Genomic DNA, 19,855 nt, shown 5'->3' with positions numbered 1-19,855 from the left:
AGCTTGTTTACAAGATATTTACAAGATGTTGCTGCCTTTTTTGGCTAATTCGTCATTGTAAATGAGAACTGGTTCTCAATTGACTTATCTGGTTAAATAAAGGTAAAATAAATAAATAAAATAAACTGCTTTACACCAATATTATCCAAAGCTCACCTCACAAAACTCAGTCTCATAGATCCTTCCAGAATTGTTTCTAAACTCTCACAACAAATACTGTGAGATAATACGCAGAATTAAATCTATTTAAATGTATTGTTTAGATTTAAAGTAAGGTTAAACAGGTAAAACGGTTCCGTAACTTTTCAACAACATGACAAATACACAATATCATAACTATAATTATGTGGTATAAAAGAATTAGCTAACCCCTCGTAGACTAACACATCTACAGTTGATTGTACTTGCGGAGACTAAACATTGCAGCAAACACACACACAATGTTGCTTCACTGCTGCAAACATATCTCAGCTCCCCTGCCCTGAGGGCAGAGCGAGAATCCTGGCAAGGCTCAGTGTGAACTGGTCTGTTGTTGCCTTCTTATAAAGGAGGAGTGAGTGTCTCAGTGTCTCTCACTCTCTGCTCTACAGGATGACTGACACTGCTGCTGCTGCTGCTCAATCAATGAGCTAAGTGGAGCTCACTGCGGTCCAGCTGTTCCAGCTACCTTCTTCAAGTCTGCATTTTGGGCTGTGCTTGAAATAGGACACTGAAATACTAAAAAGAGGTTGGACTAAGAGTTGATATACCCCACATTTACAACAATTGAGTATTTTATAGTTTGACTTTCAACATCAATCAACTGTTTTACTGTTTACATTTAACTTTTTCACTCTGATTTTCTGCAGAAACTACTTGAAATTGATTGATTTTGATTTGTTGTTGCTACTTTTCTCCATATTTGGGACAAGGATGTTCCTCTCCTCTACATTGGTGCTGCTGGTCACAGCACTGACCAGCGTCTGGGCCCAGGACTCTTACGAAGAGAGGAAAATTAGCAAAAAATCCAGGGCCAAACACCTGGCTGCAAATATTCATGATGGACAAGGTAAGACACTAAATGTAACGTGAATAAAAAATATTTCATTCCAATCGATTTTCTTTTTAATGCAGGAAATTCAACATCATGTTGCTGCAGTATTATGTTCATATCTTACTTAGATTGTACTAATCTGCAGTTTTCACCTGAAGTTAAATCAAAATGTATCACTTAATCAAAGCAATAACACCTAAAAAAAAACATGTTGCGAATGACAAGTCCTTCATCCTGTTCTGTGTGCACACAGCCATGCTAGATGAGGACTGTAGCTTGGAGCTAACCTTCCTGCTGGACAGCTCTGAGAGCGCCAAGGACAATCATGAGCAGGAAAAGCAGTTCACTATGAAGATGGTGGACAAACTCCAAGGGGTACAGCTGCAGACCGGCCGCAGCTTGAGCTTAAAGGTGGCTCTGCTGCAGTACAGCAGTCACGTTATCACAGAGCAAACCTTCAAAGACTGGAGGGGCACAGAAAACTTTAAGGCCCTCATCGCTCCCATCATCTACATCGGGCACGGCACCTACACCACCTACGCCATCACCAACATGACCAAGATCTACCTGGAGGAATCCAGCCCCAGCAGCATCAAAGTAGCCATGCTGCTTACAGATGGTATTTCCCACCCAAGGAACCCTGACCTTTTTTCTGCTGTCGCTGATGCCAAGAACCAGGGCATCAAATTCTTCACTTTGGGCATCACCCGGGCAGCCAACGATCCAGCCAATTTAGCCCAGCTTCGTGTAATCGCCAGCTCCCCAGCTTCCCACTTCCTCCATAATTTACAGGACGAAGACATTGTTGAAAAAATCGTCACTGAGATTGTGAGTATAATACCTTTCTTTCAGCAGGCACCACTGAGAAGAAAAGTGATGTATTTGCTTTGACTAGGGATCTATTCAGAGTTGACACACGGACATGCTTGTTCAGGTATTCGTATGGAGATGGAATGATGAAAATGCTCTGGAGAAACAAAGGAAAGAATATCTTTGACAGCTCTGGATTTTAAGCTTTTTACACAGCTTTAGAAAAATACAGTTTGACATCTGCATGAGCACATCCCTATAGGATTCCCAGAATGTATCACGTGACTTGCATTATTACTCTGTTACTGGCTATAACTTGAAGTTTTCAGGAACGTTATTTGTCTTTCTTCTTTCAAGTTCCACGTGTATCGCTTTAATTCAAATTCTTGAAGATATTCATTAACTTTTGTTTTCTTTGCAGACTGGCATTGCTAATGAAGGAGTAAGTATTACTACAATTTGACAGCTCATAGGGAATCTTTTGAAATGTAGTAATGTGTAATTAGGCTAGAGTGTGAATAATTACATTCGTAACGGATTAGCAAATGTGTCTCTTTATCTGCAGTGCCCTCTGGCTCAGAGATGTGCTTGTGAGAAAGGAGAGAGGGGACCAAACGGGCCTCCGGTGAGTACTTAGCTTCAAACTTTTCAAAAATATTCCACAAGCAAAGAGCAGTTGCCTTTGAAGTGTCACAAGTCAGAAGAAAGGATTCCGGAAATCTCGTGCAGAGAAATTGAACATGATCCTGATAGTTTAGGAAAGGTAATTGTGCAGTTTTCAACAATCAGGATAATTGCATGCTTATTTCTCCTCAGTATAGCTTGTAGGCATTTGCACAAGTGGATAGGTGGTCCTGCCCCACATTCTAAAAGCAAATCTCTGGCAACAGGCAAAGGAGATCACAAACTGTTGTCTGCTATTCCCACGGAAATATGTTTGCTGTGCCCTGTCTCAGCCAAATATTAAGATGTCCCCCATGGAAACAAGAGGCACCGCTTTTAAAACTCCACTCCCTATAAAACTGGACCTTTGGCCACCATAAATCTCCCATATGACCCGTACTGCCACAGATGGTAACACGGTGATAGAAGGACTGCAGTGTGGAACACCAGATATTACACATCATTTCTGTGTGACGCTCGAAGAAGATCGCCCCATCCGCTCTAGACACCCACTCGCTCTAACAATGAGCGAAGGTGGTGTCGAGCATGAGATAATCATGATGCTGACAGACAGCTGCATGGCCATTAACCAGGTGCTTTCTTCTCGGAGAGATTCTTCAAATTCTTACACACAGAAAAAGAGGCTCTCATAATTGCTCTCATTAGTTTAATGGGCACAAACTAGTGATTTCTGGTGGATAGCAATTGACACACGCTGTCCAGGTGCAGCTCAAGACAATGACCCCTGGCCTTGTGGACAAGACACCTCATGCCCACCTATCGCTTCAACTGTCATACATCGCTCACATCCATGAGCACATATAACACACATTCACACCTCAGCCCAGAGATAAAGAAAACATTTTTACTTTGCATTGACATGGTCAAGATTACCTTTATTTTCAGGTTATTCAGGCAACTTTAGTGATTATTTAAGATAAGATAATGTATACTTTATTGTTGCGCAGGGAAATGTATCTTGGGCTCCAAGCTGATGCATCACACAACACACTTGTCAACTTGCCAACAACAACTTCAGGGTTTCAGAATGTATGTTGGGTCATTCAGTATCTTCTGTGCCACCCTGAGCACAGATTGTTCATATAAAGACTGAAGATAGGGATGTTCTTTTCCCCCGATGGTCTTAATGGCCATTTGAGACGTGCAAGCTTAGACTTTTGTGCTGACAGGTTACCATCCATACTTGTATGCCATATCGAATTACACTCTCTTACATTTTTTGATAGAACAAAATCATGAGTTTACTATTCACACCACAGAGTTCAAGCCTTCAAGGTTTTCAACATGTACATGCCATGTGAGCAAACTCCCAATGTGGTCACCAAGAGGTGAGCAAAATGTCCGTGGGAGAAATTAATCAACTTAACCCTGACTTTGTTTCATTCTCCAGGGAAAAAAAGGTCGCTCCGGAGATGATGGAGCCCCAGGGCTTAAAGGGCTAAAGGTGTGTGAATTTTGATGGACATGTGGGCGGCTAATGTCTGAGCTGGCGGGCACCTCCAGGTGTTATATAATACTTCCCGAGTTCTCCACATCTAAATTCTATGTTAACATTTTGGAAAAAGTTGTCAGGCTTCCTGAACTGGGTCATCCAATGTTCTTCGTAAAAAAAAAAAAAAAATGTATGTTCATAATAGTAATAGACACATATGAAAACTAGGACAGGTTAATTATTATATATGATTATCATTTAGCGTTATATATTAGTAATTTGTAACATTTGTATTATAGTTGAATATTTAGATTTTACTTTTAAAAACATGACCAGCTTCACTGCACATAGAACTTTTCCAGATGAGAATGAATAAAACATCATCTGTATCATTACCAATTAATAAGTGGAGAAAGATGTTTCATTTTTACATGTCTTCCATTTTTGTTTCTCTACTTAATCTGCATACCTGCAAAATCAGACTTTATTTATAATTTATTCTGTGTTAAGGTACTTTACTTTACAGTGGCTGTAACTCGTATTCACTGATATAATGAGTCTGTGTACTTTCTGTCACATCAGGGTGAAGCGGGACTAAGTGGTCTACCCGGACGTGAGGGGTCTGCGGTAAATCTCACTATTTATGACCAAAATTAAGAAAATATTCATTACTGTCTGAGAAGTTTGTTAACACAAATCATTTCATTCATTTTTTAAAGGGAAAACCAGGTGACAAAGGAGAGATGGTATGTGATCTAGATTAATGACAACGATAACATTTTATATTTTGTTGGAGACTATGCAAAAATTTGTAATTTACGCAGGGTGAGAGGGGTGAGTGTGGCACTCCAGGAATCAAAGGAGACAAGGTACAACCGCACTGGTGACATAATACTGAACATTATATAATATAATATATCCAGTTTGATAATTCATACTTGCTGTACTGTGTATGATCTTATAACCTTTCTCTTCCCTGTGTGGTGTGCTTCAGGGTCCTGAGGGTCCAGTTGGAACAAGAGGACTTAGAGGTCTGCAGGTCAGTAATATTTTTAGTAGTACAATATGCAATGCATGCGTTTATAATGACTGTCTCTAATAGTTAACACACTACATTGATTGGACAAAAAGACAAAAGAGAGAACAGATGTTTTTACTTTAGATGTCTGTACTCAAGTGATAGTATGACATTCTGCATATTATTAAGTACTCATTGGACTGATGTCTGTGTTAATAAATTCTCAAATAAAAGGAAAATCCTCTTTTAAAAAAAAGAAAATAGCTGCAGAAATCACCAGGTCATTGGAAACACACACACACACACACACACACACACACACACACACACATATTCTAGTGTTTCTGGATATTTCTTAATTTATGTCTGTATTGTTTGATGTTTCTGCCCAGGGGTTACCAGGACCACAGGGAGACATTGGACCCGAGGGCATTCAGGGAAAGCAGGTCAGCCCCTTTTTGAACAACTTTTACTTGCCTCATCGTGCACATCTGCTGTGACCTTTACATTTCCGTTTATGATTAGTTCACAACTAGAGGTCGGAGATTTACCGCCCTGGTCTTTACTGTGCAGCACAGAGGTTTGTCTAGTAATAAACCCCTGTGTGAATACTTGGCAATCTGCCAAATCTTCCCCATCATTACTGTTATTTACCAGAACAGCGATGAGCTCTCAGCAAAATATTTCACTCCAGGTTCTTCAGTGTTCTCCTTGTATCCTGTTTCTAAATACAGACTAGGAAGTGCCTACAGCATTGTTAACATCTCCAACAAGACACGCAGTTAATAACATACAAGGAAAGTCAATGTTTGCTCGGTGGCTCGCCATGTGAAGACATGTAGGAAGCATCTGCAAAGACTAGCAGGACTCTTGGTGGTCCCTATGTTGCATAATTTGTGTATATATTTCTCAAAAGGCTCCACACAATATGTGAAATTCTAAAATGTGTGTATATTTAAATTCATTTTTGAGCTAGGTAGTGCTTTTCAGGGGTGCAACATAGGGTTTAAATATACAATAACTGAACGACATCAAAGGTTTAAATACAGAGGCGAAAAAGATTCTAAAAAAAACAAAAGCGATGTAAAATTATATTCTAAACTGATGGTTTAGGACTAATTTCCTTTTGCTATATTGATACGGGATTTAAGCTCCAATCCACACTGATGTTAAGTGTTATTTTGTCATCACAGGGTGAACGTGGCCCACCTGGCTCTTCAGGAATTCAGGGGGAAACTGGTGTTGGACTTCCTGGACCAAAAGTAAATGATGCTATGGATTATCCTCAGAATATAAAAATGTTGTTTGTTTGATATCTGATATTCTTTAAGTTTCTTTTATTAAATTAAGTTACTTTATAAATCTGCAGGGTGACATGGGATTCCAGGGCCGACTAGGTCCTCCCGGTCCCCATGGAGTGGGTCAACCCGGACTTCCTGTAAGTCTGTGCTATTCCAAACTGTTGAATGTGTTTGTGTCTGTGATCATATTTGTTTCAGTCGCAAATAGAATCTGTTGAGGAAGCAAAGCACAAAAGTACTTTGACCTGAGCACTGTTTGGGTGACACATTGTGCACTCTGGCTTTGTTTACAGGGACCTCAAGGACCACAAGGTGTTCAAGGGGGAAAAGGACCTCATGGTGAGGGGTTTCCTGGACCAAAGGTATTATTTTGAGTCTATCATCAGAGAACTCAACAGTAACATTGTCGAGGTGAAAACGTAAACATACCACAAGGCTCTGCTAACTTTCTCTATAGGGTAGAACATAAAGAGACAGAGAATGTTCTTCAAAGGAATAATGAAAGTATAATAAAAGTCTGAACACCTTAATATCATATGTGTTACAGAGTGATTATATCACAACGTAATGGAGAATGTTTCCAGGGGACACTGAAGAGTTATGCACACAGCTGGAACATGCTTGTTGCCATGGTTTGTGGCTTGTGATGTTATTGGAGTCGGCATCTGTCAGTGTGTTTTGTTTTGTTTAGTTTTTTTGTTTTATTTTAAAATTGTGATGTCATAATTCTGATATTATTGAAGATATCTGTTGTTAACCAAGCGTTAGCCTTGTGTTTATTACTATGATGTCTGAATCATAAGATCACAAAAAAAATCTAACACGTTTTGCACAACCACTCAACACAACAACAAGCATGTCCCAGCCGTGTGCATTCATTTTCATTGTCCCATAGAAACTAAATGTGTTGTCAAATTGATGTTTTCTAAATACTGTGCATGTGCCGTCAAATCGGTGATGTTTCTTAATTTGCAGTTAGCTTTGAACTCTCAGAGCCACCTTATGAATATAATGTCAACCTGACATCAATATCAAATAAGGGTACGTACACTATGTACACTTTTATTTGTTCTGGGGGAAAGCTCTTGGAAAATGAACACTGGAAATGTCCTCAAGCAACAGCACATCTGTTATACCTGTGCCAGACTACCGAGTTGTTATAGATTTGACTCTTCTGCTGACTTTTACCTCTTGTAAAAAAAAGGGATCAGAGGGCTTCTGTGAGAGGTGACTAAACCCTCTCTTCTCCACACACACCTACACGCAAACACATAAAGTTGGCATGATCAGGTCTGCATGTCTGCATTTCGTTACACTTGTATGTTGCAAGATAAGCAACCACTTCACTTCATGATTCACTGGCTCTGGAAAAAGTCCACGCAATCAAGAAGTGCCATGAAGAAAAAACTCTCCAGTTCTTTGTGCGTACAATAACTTTGTATCAATCACAAGTGGATAACAGGAGCCAACATGTTCTTTTTCCGCACTCTTTGCTGACAACAATGCAGACCTGGCTGTGACCCAAAGGCAAGTGGCAGCGATGTAACTGACAGAAATAACCTGGTTTTATTCCACAGGGAGAACGGGGGCTCACTGGACCGAGGGGGCCAAGGGGACAACAGGGTGCAGGAATCAAAGGAGAAAGGGTGGGTTATAAATATATCATCTAACAAAGAGCAAATTCTGCAAACCCTCAAGTTAACACAACAAAGGCTCTTAGGGAGGGAGCACAAATGTCAAGATGGCATCTTGGAGCATTGACTGTATCAGGTGATTCTTGTGTTTCTTAGCCTGTTAACACTGGAATGGAATCTTTGTGATTTGTGATTGTGCTATATTGAAATAATTGTTCATGTAGTATTCATGTAATTTATGAATCATCTGAACTATTTTTCCCAAAATGGATAGACTCTCGGCATAGGTTTGTCACGGGTGACAGTGCAGGTATAGATTGTATTGAGGACCCAAAATCATCCTGCAGAGGCGGTTTACTTCATATTTGTTCATAACAAGGTTAGTCAATGAAGGTAAACAAGTCCGAAAAAACATGTGGGGATCATAGCAGGTAGGCAAAGGAGGTGTTACTAATGACGGACTAGATATTCATTATATATGTAACGCATGCACACATATGTTACTTTTGTATTAAACTGACTATGGTGTTTCACTTCCAGGGTGGCTTGGGACTTCCAGGTTTTCCAGGGCCAACTGGACTGGCGGGAGCCGGCATACAAGGAGAGAAGGTCAGCAAAATATCTTTATTTATACTTTTACAATGTCACACTGACATATCAGGACATGGATTAGTAGGACACTCTGCAAGGAAAACGTTATCATCTTTATTTCTGCTCAGGGAGTCGAGGGTCCAAGAGGTCTGCCAGGGGTCAGAGGACGTCCAGGAGAAGGTTTACCTGGAACAAAGGTTTGTTAAAACAACTGCTGTACGAAATGTAGCTACTGCTAATGGAATGTATATACGGTTATGTTTTTAAGTATTTAGGGTGGTTTCTAAAGTTATAATACTGCTGATGTCATATAAAATCAGATAAAATATAATAAAGATATAACATCCAGTTTGTTATTGTTTACAGGACAAACGGTTTATATATTGTACATTATCAAAGATAAGATGTGAAGCCGAACAATGAACTGGACAAACAACATACAAAGCAAGTGCAAAACTCGCAGGTGTGTTCCATTTTTCTCATAATTACTCACGCTGTCATGCTCTTTCTGTTCTAGGGAGACCAAGGTTTACCGGGAGAGCAGGGAGCCACAGGAGAGAGAGGCTTTGGTGAGCCTGGTCCAAAGGTAAACAAGTTACTTTATTTATGGCCTATATAGTCGGCCTATGTTGAGTGCTAATGTACCGAATCCATCGAATATCAAATAATACCATTCTACTGTTACAGGGGGAGCTTGGAGCCTCTGGTTTGGGTGGCCTGCCTGGTCTTCCAGGAGAGGATGGAGCTCCAGGGCAGAAGGTAAAGGACATTAAAAGTACATTATGCCAACTCTGTGGAAAACTTCCCCTCTACCTTCCTTTCCTTTGTCCATGAGTTTTCAATAAAAACATAGATTAGATAGATTCTTGCCACAGCTGAGTGACTGCTTCTGCCCCATCTACCTTCCCTCTCTTAGGGGGAGGCTGGTTTACCTGGTTTAAAAGGTTCTGAGGGAGCACAAGGAATTGGCACTCAAGGGGAGAAGGTATGATTTCGACATATATCTGTGTGTTTGTCCGAACTTATTTAACAACAAATGTTAATCAGGTAATGTGTGCTGTAATCCCTCCCAGGGTGACCAGGGTTCGAGAGGCATCCGTGGGTTACATGGGCCTCCTGGGATCTCAGGACCCTCTGGACCAAAGGTAAGAGTTAATGGAACAAGTACGCCTATTTTGGTGTGATATCTTCTGTGATGAAGTAGCTTAAGCAGCCTCTCTCCATTTATTCCATGATGAATACGTTGCTGTAGGGGATATATGCCACAACCAACCCAACCTTTGAGTAGAGCCAAAAAACAAGTTCTCTGCAGGTTGTTGGCAGCACAAGTATTGTTGCATGAAAATATGAATTGGATCTTAAGTCTCTTGCCAAATCTCACCGTTCAGGGTGAACGTGGGATATCAGGCCAGCAGGGCATGCCGGGACAGCCAGGACGGTCCATATCGGGTCCAAAGGTATAAATAAAAAACATCATCAAACTGTCTCTTAACACAGATCTTGGCAACGAGGTAGACAGATAGCAGGCAGCCAGAAGAGCTGCCAGATAGACTATAAAGTGATGTAATGTTTCAAAATTGTTGCCACAAATCAACACTGTGACTTTATTGTCTCCAGGGTGATGTAGGCTCTGCTGGTCCCCCTGGTCCTGTTGGAGAAACAGGCCATGGATTACCTGGTTCAAAGGTACTGTAAACACTGACATCTTTTTAGAGCATTTATTTGGTGTGAATGCTGGAAGCACCGATACCCATTCATTTTACAATTTCCCTTCTCCTTTGCCTGGGCTCTTTGCTATATGTCATCATCTCTCTCCCCTGCCTTTCCTGTTTCTCTTTCTCTCTTAATATATATACATTTATAACGAAGTTGTCTTCATTGTTCTATTCAGCATAATGTTGTTCTTCATCACAACATTTTGTTTAAACAGGGCGATCGTGGCCATTCGGGTTTAACAGGTTCAGTTGGTCCAAAAGGCGATGGCATCCCCGGCCCTGTGGTTCGTATCATCGACATTCTGCACAAAAACTTCTGCAACCAGTTAATGCTGTTCAAGCTGGAAACGGTCTGAACTCATTTCTGTACTTATTTTAGGGTCCTCCAGGCCTGCCAGGGTTACCAGGCGAGTCGGGTCCAGAAGGAGTAGGAATTCCTGGTCCCAAGGTTTGTGTCTACATGTTTTTAGGTTTGTTGTGTTTTTGCATGTGTGTGTATACTAATGGTGCATTTGCTAATGTCACGTCTGTTTCAGGGGGATGTTGGCTTCAGGGGATTGACAGGTTTGCCCGGCCCACCTGGAGAGGGCTTACTAGGACCACCTGTAAGAAAAATAAGCTCACAAACCGCGAAATCGAATTATAATCAATATTCAAATTGGAATAGCTAATAACTACACATTTGACAATATATGAGGTTAGAAGTTGCCCTATGCTTATTTACTATGTACAAGGTTGCAGGTTGTTGTTTTTTTAATAAAGAAGTTGTCTGGTTACTTTGAAACATTTGTTTTAAGGGTACTGTTGGGAGGACAGGACCTGTTGGTCCAGCTGGACCTTCAGGAGAAGGTATTCAAGGCCCGAAGGTAACTGTTACCACTGTTTTATATAAGCACTGTCTTTCAAGCACTTACCAAGCTCTTTATTATCAAGAGTAATTCATTCGTTTTTCCACAGCAAGTGAGTGAAGCAATATGATGTACTTATTTGGTGCTGACATGTTACGGATCTGCCTAACAAACTAGCTGCAGGACAAAACATAACAATAATTTACGATCTACCGAGAGTGTGGAAAGCTTCCGTGTGATTCAATAAATCTCAAATCTAATTTCAGGGTGAGCCAGGATCTCAAGGTATGACTGGGCCTAGAGGGCCTCAAGGACATGGATTTCCTGGAGCTAAGGTAAGAGATTTACTCATAACATTTTATTGATATATGATGGTCTCTGTCTGATCAATTACAATTGCCTTGTTGCAGGGTGACCGTGGATCACATGGTGAAAGGGGAACGAAAGGTATAAAAGGTGACATGGGTGATCATGGAGTCACTGGTGAAGCAGTAAGAAAAATGGATCTTATTCCTCACTTCCTGAAATAAATAATCAAACTGACAATGTGAAGTCTCAATGGAACTAACTGCAATATTGTTTTCCATTTTTCTCCAATCCCAGGGAAGGTCAGGAGCAAAAGGAGACCAAGGCCTCACAGTAAGTCCATCAATTCAACTAATGTTTGAACATTCAACAAATTACAGTGATTTTGTACAAACACAAACATTCTTACATTTTTCAGAGAGAGGACATTATTAAGCTGATCAAAGAAATCTGTGGTAAGACTTCAAGTCAGTTTATTGGTTTAACCGTTAATAAGCTGGTATCTAAAGGGAACACATGTGGAAATGTAAAATGTGCAAAGAGATCTGATATATCTATTAGCAGAGGTACTATGAACTGACAAGTGACATGAATGTAGAGCCAAATTATGAAAAAGTAAGGAGTTAAATTGTCAAATGTGGTTGTTTTGGTTCAGAATCTGGCGGAATAATTGTAAAAATAATAGTAATAATTGCTATGCACTAGGTAAAACTGTCCACAAACTTATATTGCCAAATTGTTAGCAAATAGTTGCCCACCTACACATCCAGCAGACTTGGAGCAACATTTGCATATATTTGGATTCGTGTTTATGACAACCTGACAAATAGAAGTCTAATATTCACTCTCTTTTGGCTTCATTTTGATCTCCACCAACTCCAGAAAAAAATATCTTGAGCTGCTAATGTGTTTCATATTTCTCAGGATGTGGCATCAAGTGCAAAGAGCGGCCAATGGAACTTGTGTTCGTCATTGACAGTTCAGAGAGTGTCGGCCCCGAGAACTTTGAAATCATCAAGGACTTTGTCACCAGGTTGGTCGACCGCACCACAGTTGGACGCAACGCCACCAGAATTGGACTGGTCCTCTACAGTCTGGATGTCCATTTGGAGTTCAACTTGGTTCGCTACATGAGCAAACAAGACGTTAAGCAGGCGATCAGAAAAATACCGTACATGGGTGAGGGCACCTACACAGGCACCGCCATCAGAAAAGCGACTCAGGAGGCTTTCTTCAGCGCTCGGCCTGGAGTCAGGAAAGTAGCCATCGTCATCACCGATGGTCAAACTGACAAACGAGAGCCTGTCAAACTTGACATAGCTGTGAGGGAAGCTCACGCTGCAAACATTGAGATGTACGCTTTGGGGATTGTCAATTCTTCTGATCCTACGCAGACTGAGTTCCTGCAAGAACTCAACCTCATTGCCTCAGACCCCGACAGCGAACACATGTATCTTATTGATGACTTCAATACTCTACCAGGTGATAATCACAGTCAACTGTTGTAAATATCATGCCTTCAGTAGTGTGTTCATTAAAATATATAGCTATAAATGCTTTCAGCTGAGCGGTTGTTTAGTGCCTAACTGATTTCTAAATTTCTTTTTTCAGCACTGGAGTCTAAACTCGTCAGCCAATTCTGCGAAGATGAAAATGGCGCCCTCATTTACAACCGCATTTCAAATGGACACTGGAACGGCAACAATGGCCATGGGCATGGTATTAATGGAAACAATGGAAATGGAGAGAGAACCAATGGATATAATGGCTATGGCAATAATGGTTATGGTTATGGAAATAATGGATATGGGAAAACCGAAAATGGTCACAATCACCAAGAGGAAATTCAAAATCAGAGACGCACCAACAGCCGAGGGCGAGGAGACACATTCACACTGCCCATCAGTGCTGATCCTCTTCCAATTCAGGTCTGAACATTTTTTTTAGCATTGTCTTCATTAAAATATACTTTTGTCATTTTCTTCATTGATGGTGCAGAATGAATCACAACAGTGACCGATTTTATGTTGTCTTACTCCAGGTGGTGGAAGATGATGAAGGTGAAGATTTAGACATAAGAGCCCAAGCGCGGGTTGGTAATACTGTAGCTAGTGTAGCTGTAGTTAACAAAACAAAATCTTCATCGCTTGTGAGAGAAAGTTCCATCTCCAATGAGGCCGTCTTATCTACCTCGACGTCTATATCCTCATCTGCAACATCTGCGTCAAAACTGGACTCAGTTTCATCTTTGAACTCTAATCGGTTGCAGCCAGTGGTGAGCCCAGTCCTGTCTGAAGGTAAGTACTGCACTCCTGCTCAACAGGCCCTTTTCACAGAGGACCTTTTGACGTTTCCAAGTCGGAAAAGCACAGGTGGTATTCATAATATTAATGAAGGCTGAAATGTATTTAGCTGCTTTGGTTTCAGGGTCCTGTTGTTGTGCATGCTGACTCATTGTCACGCCTCACTGGGATACTTCAATAGAACAGAGCCATCATTAATGTTATTAGTAACACCTGTGCTTTTCCTGCTATACGTCATATACGTCAAAATATCTGCTGTGAAAAAGGCTTATTCTCATTGAGGGCATAAACATTCTTTGAAATACATGCATCTCACACAGCATTTCTTTTTCAGAGTCCAATGTTCTTGATCCTCGCTGTGACCTTAACTTGGACCAAGGCACCTGCCGAAACTATGACATCCACTGGTACTATGACAAGCAGGCCAATTCCTGTGCACAGTTTTGGTATGGAGGCTGCGGTGGAAATGGCAACCGTTACGGAACAGAGAATGAATGCAAGAAGACTTGCGTTCTATTCAGAACAGGTAACTTTTGTAGATTTTTAACAGCAAATGTGCACATTGTCTTTTTGCTCATATTGTCTAAATGTTGTACTGTCTTGTCCCCAGCAGGATGAAAGGAGATGAGGCCATCAGAAAGTGGACTTTAATACTCCACAATTGCTGTTGGTTTTTTTAATGTGATGCATTATGTCTCTTGGTTTCAGGAAATCATTGTATGCACCTTTTGAAAACCTTTGTCCTCGTACAAATGCATTTTTGATAAAATAGCAAAACAGTGCTAAAAAGTCATGATGAACTGAATCAAATCCTGAAAAACTGTTGACATGTTGCTGTTTCAACCAAATGAATGAGATTAACTTCTAGAAAACAGACTTTATTACCTCAGTGAAACCAGAAGAAATCCTTTATTCAGGGTTTGCCTGTCCTGGGTTTCAAATAACAAATTCAGAAATTTTATTCCAATTTAAAATGAACCTGTAGATCATTTTTATACCTCTATGAATCACATGCTTTACATACCTTGTGTTGAAATAATTTACTAATATGCTGAGAATTTCTGTGTGGATTGTGTTTGTTGTTATTACAATTGTGTTTGTCTTGGCTATAACTGGCAGCTAAGGGCGAATTCTCTCTGGGCACTGCTTTCAGAGGTCTACTGCGATCTTATGATGAAGATTGAGGCTTTCTGCAATCCATCCATTAAAGGTCTGTCTATTTGGGCAGTATGTGTATATCTGAATACATGTTTTATATGTTTTTTAATAATAAAATGTAAAATTGTGTTGGTTTGCCTGTTTTTGTGCGTCTATTAAGGAAAATAACCATTTTTATTTTTATTATTATCCATTATAATCAGCGTCATCTGATATCAATGAATTGAATGACGAAAATTACCTAAATATAACTTTAAAACTAATTTATTTTCTTTTTAATTCCCTTTCGCAAATGAATTGTGCTATATAAATTAAGTATGTATTATCTTTCTCTGTCCATGTTTTTAGCACCTTAATTGCTAGGTCTTTCTAGCATGCCTGCCTTTATTGGAGCATTAGATTTAATAGTTTCCACTCCACAGTCTAATGGCCTTTTCACAAAGCAAAGGCCATATTAAACTTATTAAAGGTAACAAACATGTCTCTATTATATAAACATGTTTGCCCCTCTGTTTTGTAACACCCAGGGGCTCTGAAACTGAAATAATTGGCTGACCTTTTTCACTGCTGACATTCTGACATGTCACAGCAGGGAAAACACAGCTGTACAAATTATGAGAACAGAATTTGATTTAGCAGCTTTTGTGTATGATGGCTAACTGTCACATGTTATGGCTTGAATAGTACAGAGCCATTGTTAATGTTAGTAACGCCTGTGCTTTTCCTACTATGATGAGTCAATTCATCAAAACAATGTCTGCTGTGAAAAAGGCCTATTGACAAGACTATTAAATACAAATATTAAATAAATAAATGCTGTTAGTGAACCCAAACGCAACATGTTTATCGGAAAAATTCGGATTTTATACAAAGAAGTAATAACAAATATATAAACAACAACTTGTGAGATTGGGTTCAGGTCCACAATATTGTCCTCTTTGCTTGCCGTCTGTTGCCACGGTGATTATGACGCTAGAGAGGCTTCGGATTAGCACAGTCTGCAGTTAGCAAGCGAACCAACGCTAGTTAGCTAGTAAACGTTAATAAACTAAGCCGAGGGGGTTGTTACCTGCAGTCATGGCGTCTGCTTTAGATGCTCTGTGGGAGGACAGAGACGTTAGATTCGACATAACAGCACAGTAAGTTACTTCACTCAAATATTATTATTTCACCATCGTGCAAACTAGCTAGCTAGTTAGCTGAAATACGCTAATTGTTAACGTCAGATACAGTAATCTGTCATTCCATCCTGTACTCAGGCAGATGAAAACTCGTCCAGGAGAAGCACTGATAGACTGTCTGGACTCCATCGAAGACACGAAAGGAAACAACGGAGATCGAGGTAATGAAGACTTTTGGAGTTTAAAACTATCTGTGCATCCTTGTGTGTGCTGCTCACCTAATGTGTGATAATGTCCGATGTATTTACAGGACGACTGTTGGTAACAAACCTGAGAATCATTTGGCATTCTTTGGCCCTGCCAAGAGTCAATCTGTGTGAGTACACCTTTAGGATTCAATTGTATTTATTCAGAGTTTGACTCTGTTTCCACCAGTTGAATATGTCTGCCCTCTCTTGAAAGTGCATGGTATTAAATGATGTGTGTCCTATGTGTTTAAATGAATGAGCACCTATACAAAATCTCACAAACCTAAATGCTAATCAATTTTTTCCCAGCTGTGGGTTACAACTCCATCATTAACATCACAACAAGGACAGCTAACTCAGTGAGTAAACCTTTTCTTTAAACATATGGCTATTACTTGTTTTAATATTAATATATTTAATATTATCCAGTGTATTTGACCATGATCGTATTGCTTTTCCTTTTACACATCACATATTAAATGAAAAACTTAGCAAAAAACATGCTAATTAATTAATTGAATGCTATTTTCTAGAAATTGAGAGGCCAAACTGAAGCACTCTACATCTTGACAAAGTCCAACAACACAAGATTTGAGTTCATTTTCACCAATGTGGTTGCAGGAAGTCCACGGCTCTTTACTTCTGTTATTGCTGTCCACAGGTAAAACAATGATGATGGGTAAACTTCTCTGATTACATTCTACATAAGATGCATGTCACACAAAACACTTTTGTTTTTGTTTTATTACAGGGCCTATGAGACATCTAAAATGTACAGGGACCTGAAATTGCGAGCCGCTCTCATTCAAAATAAGCAGCTGAGACTGTTGCCCCGGGAGCAAGTGTATGATAAAATTAATGGAGTTTGGAATTTATCCAGTGATCAGGTACGGCTGCTTCAAGCATGTCTGTCAACATGTTTTTCATCAATTTAGCTTTTTCCAGTTTCCGTAAGAGGTTTTTTGAGTTTCTCTGACATCACAAACTAGATCTACAAAGTTAAAATGTTCCATTTCATAGCCCAAATGTATTGAGTTTGAATACTTTCTATTGCCTCCTTTAAACACGTTGTCAAGAGTCTGAAACTAATACTGGAAGCGTAATCTTTAAATGCATTGATAACTGGAGATAATTAGTTTGCAATATGCGTAACTGAGTTCATTTTCTTTCTTTTAGGGTAACCTTGGAACCTTCTTTATCACCAATGTTCGGATCGTGTGGCATGCTAACATGAACGAGAGCTTCAATGTCAGCATTCCTTACCTTCAGATTGTAAGTAATAAACTAAATAATATTACCCATCTCGTCCTCACTTTCCACCTGACTTGATTTTCCTTTTTCTCCTGTTGCTAATTCAGGGATTCAAAATGTTTTGAAACTCAGATACTGTAATGTTAATAATAGTATTGGTAACTTGGGCTTTTCCCCGAAATGATTATGTCCCAGCCCTGTTTACATAATGTCCTAACAAACATACACACCATCTATTATGAGCTCATCAGCACCTCAGTAACAGAACCATGAGTGGTTGTTGAATTGCAGAATGCACTTTCAATACAGTGCACCAAAAAGTACAATTACAAAGACACAATTATAGTATGAGCTACCTTTAGGTTGGTGTATTGTACATGCACACAGCAGGAGGCATGAGGTGCCTTTGTGATTTTCTATCCTGTTGTAGTTAATGCCTGATAAGTTTGTTTAGTGACTCAGCTCAGCAGCTCTAAGCCACAACCGCTCTTTTTGTATCAACAGATGTGTTTTGTTCCACTTCGGCCATAGGCAGACACCACTGTACCCTTGCACATGATCTGCAACAAATTGTCTTGTTTCTGTTGTAAAATCATGTGTTGTTTCTCTTTCAGTTGGATTGTGTATTTAGTGTCATTTCTTTTATCTTTTCCCCTCAAGTGGTCTATCAGGATAAGAGACTCAAAGTTTGGCTTGGCTTTGGTGATAGAGAGTTCACGCCAGGTAAAATGGTTTGAGTCACAGTCAACTAAACTGATCACAAAATAACGATTTTATACTTGTAATAATATAAGTGTGAGCAGTAAACAAATATACTTTGGTTTCTAGAGTGGTGGCTATGTGCTCGGCTTTAAGATTGACCCTGTGGATAAGCTTCAAGACGCACTTAAGGAAATCAACTCATTGCACAAGGTGTACTCTGCCAACCCCATCTTTGGAGTGGACTATGAAATGGAAGAAAAGGTAAACACCCGATCATAATATTAGAATCAATGACCCTGAACACCTCAACAGTATAACATTAAAGCACGTCAGAAGGGGTAAGCTGTTAAAGCTAGAAATAAACCAACTGTAGAATACTCTACATGTCTGCTTTTGAATCACTGTCATGTTCACAGCAGTTTTGTTCTATCTACATTCCCATAAATTGTTCTGCATGCTGCTTTGTCACCAGTTCAGCTGATCGTGTTGTCATAGCGCTGTTTGTCCTAACAATGATTTCAGCCCCAGCCGTTGGAAGAGCTGACAGTGGAACAGCCTCTCGATGACGTGGAAATTGAGCCCGATGAGCAGACTGACGCTTTCACTGTGAGTTACGCTCATCACCCCTCTGGGAGTCAAAGGTTTAGTTTTCAGACCCTCAGAATAGCTGCCTGCTAATGCCCTTCAGCTTCCCGAACAAACATGAATTTATGTTGCATAATGCTCATGTGTGTAGGGAGCAGTGCTCATCAGACAACAATTAAATCTTATCACAGACAACATGTGCCACTTTCTTTTTATTAAATGTGTGACCTGTGTGTGTTGCTTGCCCACAGGCATACTTTGCTGATGGAAATAAGGTAAAGTCTCTCAATTAGTTTGATCACCAGCTCTAATTGTATCGTATGTTGTGTTTAACTCTTTTTATTTTGTTTACTGATGTTCCAAAGCAACAAGACCGTGAGCCAGTTTTCTCTGAGGAGCTGGGCCTCGCCATTGAGAAGCTGAAGGACGGCTTCACACTTCAAGGACTGTGGGAAGTCATGGGCTGAAACAATGTGAAACATATTTATTTATCAGGTTAAAAGTTGTACAGTGTATGTATTATATTAAAATATATTACATGTAGGGTATATTTTATACAACAGTTTCTTGTAATGGCTAGAATGTGAAAAACAATGCAGTCTTAAAGTTAATAAATGCATTTAAATAGATATTGAAGAGTCTTTTTTTACCTTTTTAATAACACAAATACAGTAGTTTTATACTGTATCTCACACACAGTTCATTTGTATATGGAAAGAACACAATGATCTCGAGCTAAATACATAACTGCACAAGGTGCTGAAGTATTTAAAAAATCTGAAAAGAGGACTAACTGTCACCTCCTGTGGTAGCAGCTGTTCACTGACCCTTTCTTCTTGTTAGATAACTCCCCTGTGGATGTGTCACGAACACATACTGATCACTGCAGTGAACTGCTCATTACTATCAGTGAATCGTGACTCACTCCACATGTAGATGTCTCCAGAATACACAGAAGCCATATCTGTGAACACATAAAGAGCTGGAACAAAATAGTCCTTCCGTTATCGTAACGTGTTTTGCTGTGTTGCTCTAAAATTATGTATTTGACCTTATTAGATAGACAAGTGAATATTAACTTAAAAGATCATAGATTATTTCAGTGGCCATACAAC

At 39.8% G+C, this 19,855-nt stretch overlaps 2 protein-coding genes across 2 annotated transcripts; both read left to right on the top strand.

The window, feature by feature from the left end:
• Nucleotides 1–912: 912 nt before the first annotated feature.
• On the top strand, nucleotides 913–14,293 carry col28a2a (collagen, type XXVIII, alpha 2a; the record flags this gene model as incomplete). Its single annotated transcript, XM_079170261.1, has 35 exons — nucleotides 913–1,048; nucleotides 1,287–1,861; nucleotides 2,265–2,285; nucleotides 2,409–2,468; nucleotides 3,918–3,971; nucleotides 4,542–4,586; nucleotides 4,679–4,705; nucleotides 4,784–4,828; nucleotides 4,954–4,998; nucleotides 5,370–5,423; nucleotides 6,171–6,239; nucleotides 6,347–6,415; nucleotides 6,572–6,640; nucleotides 7,856–7,924; nucleotides 8,453–8,521; nucleotides 8,632–8,700; nucleotides 9,021–9,089; nucleotides 9,191–9,262; nucleotides 9,420–9,488; nucleotides 9,577–9,648; nucleotides 9,892–9,960; nucleotides 10,121–10,189; nucleotides 10,434–10,502; nucleotides 10,598–10,666; nucleotides 10,755–10,823; nucleotides 11,016–11,084; nucleotides 11,333–11,401; nucleotides 11,477–11,557; nucleotides 11,670–11,705; nucleotides 11,791–11,827; nucleotides 12,297–12,854; nucleotides 12,984–13,300; nucleotides 13,414–13,669; nucleotides 14,010–14,201; nucleotides 14,286–14,293. The coding sequence occupies 35 exons, from the start codon at nucleotides 913–915 to the stop codon at nucleotides 14,291–14,293; spliced, it is 3,726 nt and encodes a 1,241-aa protein (XP_079026387.1).
• A 1,551-nt stretch (nucleotides 14,294–15,844) lies between these two features.
• bbs5 (Bardet-Biedl syndrome 5) lies at nucleotides 15,845–19,278 on the top strand. Its single transcript, XM_079170510.1, has 12 exons — nucleotides 15,845–15,972; nucleotides 16,093–16,175; nucleotides 16,265–16,330; nucleotides 16,512–16,561; nucleotides 16,736–16,863; nucleotides 16,954–17,089; nucleotides 17,379–17,474; nucleotides 18,114–18,176; nucleotides 18,282–18,416; nucleotides 18,678–18,761; nucleotides 18,992–19,015; nucleotides 19,106–19,278. Exons 1-12 carry the CDS (start codon nucleotides 15,911–15,913, stop codon nucleotides 19,205–19,207), a joined length of 1,029 nt encoding a protein of 342 aa, XP_079026636.1. The 5' UTR covers nucleotides 15,845–15,910; the 3' UTR covers nucleotides 19,208–19,278.
• The last annotated feature ends 577 nt before the right edge of the window (nucleotides 19,279–19,855 follow it).

Source organism: Pholis gunnellus, assembly GCF_910591455.1.
Source record: "Pholis gunnellus genome assembly, chromosome: 12".
In the NCBI taxonomy this organism is placed as follows: domain Eukaryota; kingdom Metazoa; phylum Chordata; class Actinopteri; order Perciformes; family Pholidae; genus Pholis; species Pholis gunnellus.
Note: the sequence above shows the minus strand (reverse complement) of the source record. Positions and strands in the feature narration are given on the sequence as shown.

Bases quoted from the DNA above. Each gene is read 5' to 3' on its own strand.
- bbs5 (XM_079170510.1), top strand. From the start codon at position 15,911: ATGGCGTCTGCTTTAGATGCTCTGTGGGAGGACAGAGACGTTAGATTC. The intron at 18,417-18,677 runs GTAAACACCCGA...CAATGATTTCAG, and splicing joins ACTATGAAATGGAAGAAAAG to CCCCAGCCGTTGGAAGAGCT. The intron at 18,762-18,991 runs GTGAGTTACGCT...GCTTGCCCACAG, and splicing joins AGCAGACTGACGCTTTCACT to GCATACTTTGCTGATGGAAA.